Genomic DNA, 6345 nt, shown 5'->3' with positions numbered 1-6345 from the left:
CATAATTCCTGGGAAACAATATAAATGATTATTCCATATGCATTCCACTTTAGTAGTCTGAGAACAAACTCTGACCAGTCACAAAGCCATCATATGTATATATCGCTGTGCTGTATTGATCTGTAGTGACTAAAGTATAAGTCATTGTTGTCAGTTTTGCTAAGGACAGATTGCTAACATAAATGCTTGTTGAACAGCATAACACAGGATTACAGCCATGCACTTCACTTTGCAACAGACACCTCATTCATCCTGTTTTGTTTTGTTTTGTTTTTTTGTTTTGCTTATTCCATTTTCATCCTCTCCTCATCGTTATCATCATCAATGTCATCATCAACACCATCATCATTTCACCATCATCATCATCATCACTGTTGTCATTTTACTGCTAATCCTTTATTCAGAAGTTGAAAGCTAATGGGGTACTCAAGGAGCCTGCTAAGCAAAAACCCAAGCCGCCAGCTGCTAAAGTCAACAACAACAACAAAAATAGCAAACAGGCTTCCTCAAAGCCCACTGTGCCCAAGGTGGCCACTCCACAGACTGCAGTGAAAAAGAACAGCCCTGTGAAAAATTCCCTGGGCAAGGTTCCTCCCAAAAAGAACGGTGCTACTAGCCGAAACCCTGCCTCCAGTCAGAAGAAACAACCTAATGGCTATCAACAGGTAGAAAAAAAAACACTTATCTGGATTTTGGTGGCAGGAAGCTTCTCCAAAATCTGTGATAAATTAAAGTGTTTTGCTGTCATTCTAATATGCACATTTTCTTGCTCAAATATTCCTTTATTCCCATACTTTCTGCTTTCACTGCAGTATGCAAATTCTGTCTGTGATCTATTATCGCCAACTGATAATGATCCAGAAAGCACATTTCATGTCAGCGCTTTCAATTTGCTTTTTCAAATGGCTGCTATTGTGCACTAATACTTGTTCCTTATATCTTCTTTTCTCATTTTCCTCTGCCTCTCTTCCTTGCTGGGAACCACTTGTGCTGGACCTTACTTTTTCCTTGACACAGGAAGCTCCTTTTGTAGATGAGGAGGGTGACTACGTCTACAACATGGAGGAGGAGAAGTTGCGCGGTGGGGCAGAGCAAAAGGGTGTTCAGCAACAAGCACCACCTGCTACCCCAGCTGTCCTCCAAGTCACAACAGAGGTAACACAGAATTCTGTTATTTCAACCCCAAACAGTTGATAAACTACTGTTATACTTTAGAACTCTTAGAAGAGCTTATTGGGGGGTAAGGACATTAGGACAAAGCAAAAACGTAGACTAAGAGAAGGAGAGATGGGGAATAGAATGAAGCAGAAGAACAGGCAGAAAGAAAAGCTGGGAAATCAAACTGACATAGAAAATAAGGTGGAAGGAAGACACAAGTTATAGATAGGAATGAAAACGGGGACAAATAATGAGAAGGATAAGGCAATGATGGAGGAAAGAAAGATATGTGAGAAGCGAAGTCCGAATAAAGATAAGTACAGACAGCAGGACCATTGAGAAAGTGTGAAAGAAAGCAAGTGTGCAGAGTGGAAGAAAAATGGAAAACGTAAAGACAAGTGGCAGAAAGAACAGGAAGAAATGAGGAAAGGATACAAAGGTGCAAATAACACAAGAGCAGAGAGGTATAGGAAGGAAACAATTATAAAAAAGGGAAGGGAGTACTAAGTGCAGATGAATGGCTAGATTCAGAAAAGGTCAGTCAGATAGATTAAGTAAATATACTGTCACCAGCTCTTTGACATTGAAGAATGAATCCTTGACTATGACCCAAGTTTAATTAGTGACCTTGTCTTTGGAGGGGCTAACAGAGAAAACAGAAGAATGATGATTCTGTGCTGGCTCACCTTTGTTGGGGGGTTGGATACAAATGTAAGATACCATGACAGAGACTGGAAAACACTTGAAGACACTTTTTATTGGAGGTGAAGCCTTTGATTGTTACATCAGTGGAAGTGGGTGGCACCCCTCATTTATGCTTACTGTATCCTCCCCTCAGAGGGGGCGGCCATGGTAGTGCAGCAGTAGGCGTTGCCACCTCACAGCAAGAGGTTCTCCGGTTCGATCCTCGGCTGGGTTGCCTTCTGTGCAGAGTCTGCATGTCCTCCCTGTGGTCACGTGGGTTTCCTCCGGGTGCTGCAGTTTCCTCCCACATCCCAAAGACATGCTGTAGGTGGATTGGATATTCTAAATTGGCCCTAGGCATGAGTGCGTGCATGTGTGTGCCTTCTGTTGAAGGTTGGGCGCTGGGCTGGCAACCCGGCACTATAAAAACTCCACTGCCAATCATCAGCGGACAGGTGATCCGCTGTGGTGACCCCTAACCGGGAAAAGCCAAAAGAAGAAGAAGAAGTATGCTCCCCTCAGAGGCATGCATGGAAGAAATATAAGACAGTACAGCAAAAAGATGTCCTTGTATAGATGGCAATACATCTCCTGGTATTCTTTCAATCCTCACCCCTTGGAGAATAGGCAGACCATAGGCTCAACAGCATGGCCAGGGAGCAGGGTAAATTATCAGTGCAAGACTGGAGTAAACTAGAAACAGAAAAAAAAAAAACAGATATTGTAAGAATCATGGGACAGAGGGGTAGAAGAAATGAGAAAAAGGTGACTGTATGGAGGAAGGGAAGAATGACTCTGCAGCAGCAACTTGGCACATCTGAGATGAGAATGAGAAAAGACTTTGAGTCCTTGCATTCATACAGGGAACACTTGGAACTGGGTGCTACACTGCTTCTCATGGTTTGCTGATGCTTTTTACAGAGTTGGTAGCATTATAATGTAGCTATACTGATTCAGAACTTTCTATAGCTTTACTGCTGGGGGTTTATTGCTAAAGGAATGTTATTAACTTGCTTCTAGTGTGTTACAGCTAGAAATGATAAGCTGTTTTCTGGCACATAAGCTTCCTCATGCTTACCTGCTGTGTGAGTTCTTTCTGCTCTCACAGCCATGTGAGATGCTGTCACATGATCTTTATCTTATGCAGATGGTGATCATGTGATCACATGATCTTTATCGTATGCAGATAGCGATCATGTGAACTGCTACATGATCACAAACTTGTAAGGATAGTGGTCCATGGGACAGTCTCCATGGGGAGACTTTGTGTCAGTTTTCAGTGTTACTGCATTTGCCACTAATGCCTCTGCTCTTTTCTGTGTTCTTTTCCACGTCTTCATTCTGCATTGGGAAAATCTTCATAGGACATTGCTGTTTCCCCAACAAAGGAAGCTCACCCTCTGCAAGAAGAAGTTGATTATGACTATGCCTACACAGAACAAGAGGAGGCATTGTACGGTGGTCAGGAAGAAGTGGGAGTACAGGAACAGGTTCCACCTTCCATGCCTGGCACACCTCAGGTCGCCACTGAGGTAACATGGAATTAAATTTTAACTGTGTAGAACTGGGAGAGGCGTCATTTTTTTATTTAAAATATGGTGTTTCTTGTCTCTGAATGCATGCATGCATGCATGGGGTATCTCTTTTAGGGTGAGGCAATTTGTGATTTGAAGAAAGAAGGTGAGACGCAGATAAGCAGATAAAAACCTGGGCAAAGAAAAGGGAATCATGTTTCATCAGGACAATGATTTGTGAGTCAGATCACACTGAGTGGTGTGTGGGGGGGGGGGGGTAAACTGTTTTAGTGACATTTTTGGTGGTATCATAGACTTCTTTCCTGTAACAGTACTTGCTAAATTTGTCACATAATGAAATGAGTAAAGAGACAAGTGCAAGTTAAAATTACATTTGCTGACTTAGAGACATTCAGTTCATCAAAATTGATTTATTTAGTAAATTGTACTTCTGGCTGCAAGTATGGATTATAGTCCAGATTTTGTACCAATGCAAAATATGCTTAGAGCTAGTCTTTACGCTGTGCATGCTTTTTATACAAACTTGCTCTGCACCCCTTCCTTGCAATGTGTTCTGTTTTACAGAGTGATGTTTAAACATTACATGTGATCTATTATCTTCCATTGATAATGATCCAACAAGCAATCTCGTTGGTGCCATTTTGTGCTAGTTCTGTACAAATGACAGTGATTGCATAATAACGCTTCTTTCTTTCTTTCTGTTCTCCCTTCCAACCCACTTCTTCCATGCTGGTACTCTGCTCTCTAGGACATTGGCATTGTCCCAACACAAGAAGCGCCTTTTGTACAAGAAGAAGTTGATTATTCCTATGTCTACCCTGGGCAGGAGGAGGAGTTGTTGCAAGGTGGTCAGGAGGAAGTGGGAGCAAAGGAACAAGTTCCACCTTCTATCCCCGAATCACCTCAGGTGACCGCTGAGGTAAAAAGGAATGAATTTACTTCAACTGTTGGGAACTAAAGAGTGTCATTTAATGAGTCTGTAGTGAATTCTTAATATAGCCTTGGTAAAAATGAATGCGTTAATGGAAGGGGTGTCTGTTCTCCATGAGCTAGGACATATCTGTAGTCATGGTAACTATGACAGGAAGTACTGTGGATTGTGGCATAGATTTGCTGTCCGCTAGAAACATGGAAAATGACATAAGTAAATTGTCAACACTGGTGGTGCATATAACAAGCTCACTGCCAAATGAATTTCATTGTTTAGTTCAGGTACAGAATGGAGTATCATTTTATGATATAGAGTAGAGGCCATTCTGAATTTAGCACTTGCATATTCTTTTTTTTAATATTAAATGGAAATTTGTTGTATGTTTTTGTAGTAGGATAGCTTAGCTGATTTACCTACATTGAAACATGGGTACCAGACTGTGGTTTTCATAAAAAAAAAAAAAAAAAAAACCCAGCTATCGCATTTTAAAACTAGTATTAATCTTTTAATTTCGGACAATCAGAACTGCAGCTATTTGTTAGCAGTCCGCTTCCTGCCAAGGGTTCAGTACCTATATATGACAAGTGTTTAAAAAACATCGTTAAAACAAGCAGTGTGTATCCTGCATAGGGTTCAATACCTATATATAAAACAAGTGCTTGAAAAAACATTGTTAAAACAAGCAGTGTGTATCCTGCATAGGGTTCAGTACCTCTAAATAACAAGTGTTTGAAAAAACTTCATTAAAACAAGCAGTGTGTATCCTGCTTAGGGTTCGGTACCTCTGAATAACAAGTGTTTGAAAAAACATCATTAAAACAAGCAGTGTGTATCCTGCCTAGGGTTCGGTGCCTCTAAATAACAAGTGTTTGAAAAAACATCATTAAAACAAGCAGTGTGTATCCTGCTTAGGGTTCGGTACCTATATACAACAAGTGTTTGAAAAAACATCATTAAAACAAGCAGCGTGTATCCTGCCTAGGGTTCGGTACCTATATATAACAAGTGTTTGAAAAAACATTGTTAAAACAAGCAGTGTGTATCCTGCCTAGGTTTTGGTGCTTATATAGAACAAGTGTTTGAAAAAACATTGTTAAAACAACCAGTGTGTATCCTGCCTAGAGTGCAGTACCTATATATAACAAGTGTTTAGAAAAACATTATTAAAACAAGCAGTGTGTATCCTGCCTAGGTTTCAGTGCCTGTATATAACAAGTGTTTAAAAAAAATTGTTAAAACAAGTAGTGTATATCCTGCCTAGGGTTCAGTATATAACGGGTAACATAGCTATATATAACAAGTCTTTGAAAAAACATTGTTAAAACAAGCAATGTGTATCCTGCCTAGGGTTTGGTACCTATATATAATTAGTGTTTGAGAAAAACACCGTTAAAACAAGCAGTGTGTATGTTAGCTCTCATTGTAATGAACTCAGAAGTCATTCTTCACTGGAATGTGAACGAGGGAATTGCAGTGTATTGAGAAGGAGCACATGAGGAGATCATGTGTCCTCTTTAGGCACACTTCCTTATCTGAAAGTTTTGGTTATCATAGTCAGAATTTATACTGCAGCCTGATCACTTTTATAGATGCCCTGCTGAATAGCTCAATACAGCAGAGTGGCCTCTTTTCAGTTTAAAAGAAATCATCAGACTTTACTAAAGTAAAATGTAATTTCTGAGACCATCAATTTAAGGTTGGCTAGTGCCCCTTTCTGCACAGAAGTTCATCAAAAAATAAGATGTTGAGGTGACACCTGAACCCTCCATGTACTTTTGAACTCTGGTGTTGACTCCTATGTCTGAGATGTCAGAATCACTTTTTATCAACAGTATCTCGTGAAATGTCTGGTGTGCTTCAACAGCCTGGTAGACTTTTCTGTATTCAGACTTACAGGACTGTGAGCACCATCCATCCGGGTGATTGTTAATAGGTCACTCTGTTTCCTCTAGTCTTTAAGGGTCACTGTGCCTGCTGTAAGTGATAACTATATCATGTTAAGTTGCCCATCTCGCCTTCGTTCTTGCTGGATGGTTT

The 6345-nt window shown here is 40.4% G+C and overlaps 1 protein-coding gene across 1 annotated transcript in view; it reads left to right on the top strand.

The window, feature by feature from the left end:
• Nucleotides 1–6345, top strand: part of COL11A2 (collagen type XI alpha 2 chain) — a 484735-nt gene that overhangs the window by 163808 nt on the left and 314582 nt on the right. Inside the window, exons 6-9 of the mRNA XM_044083566.1 lie at nucleotides 405–665; nucleotides 1018–1155; nucleotides 3207–3374; nucleotides 4126–4296. Of these exons, the coding sequence (XP_043939501.1) occupies nucleotides 405–665; nucleotides 1018–1155; nucleotides 3207–3374; nucleotides 4126–4296 (738 nt within the window). The remainder of the gene's footprint in view (nucleotides 1–404; nucleotides 666–1017; nucleotides 1156–3206; nucleotides 3375–4125; nucleotides 4297–6345) is intronic.

Source organism: Protopterus annectens, chromosome 9.part0 (assembly GCF_019279795.1).
Source record: "Protopterus annectens isolate FY-2018-M chromosome 9.part0, PAN1.0, whole genome shotgun sequence".
Classification (NCBI taxonomy): domain Eukaryota; kingdom Metazoa; phylum Chordata; order Ceratodontiformes; family Protopteridae; genus Protopterus; species Protopterus annectens.
Note: the sequence above shows the minus strand (reverse complement) of the source record. Positions and strands in the feature narration are given on the sequence as shown.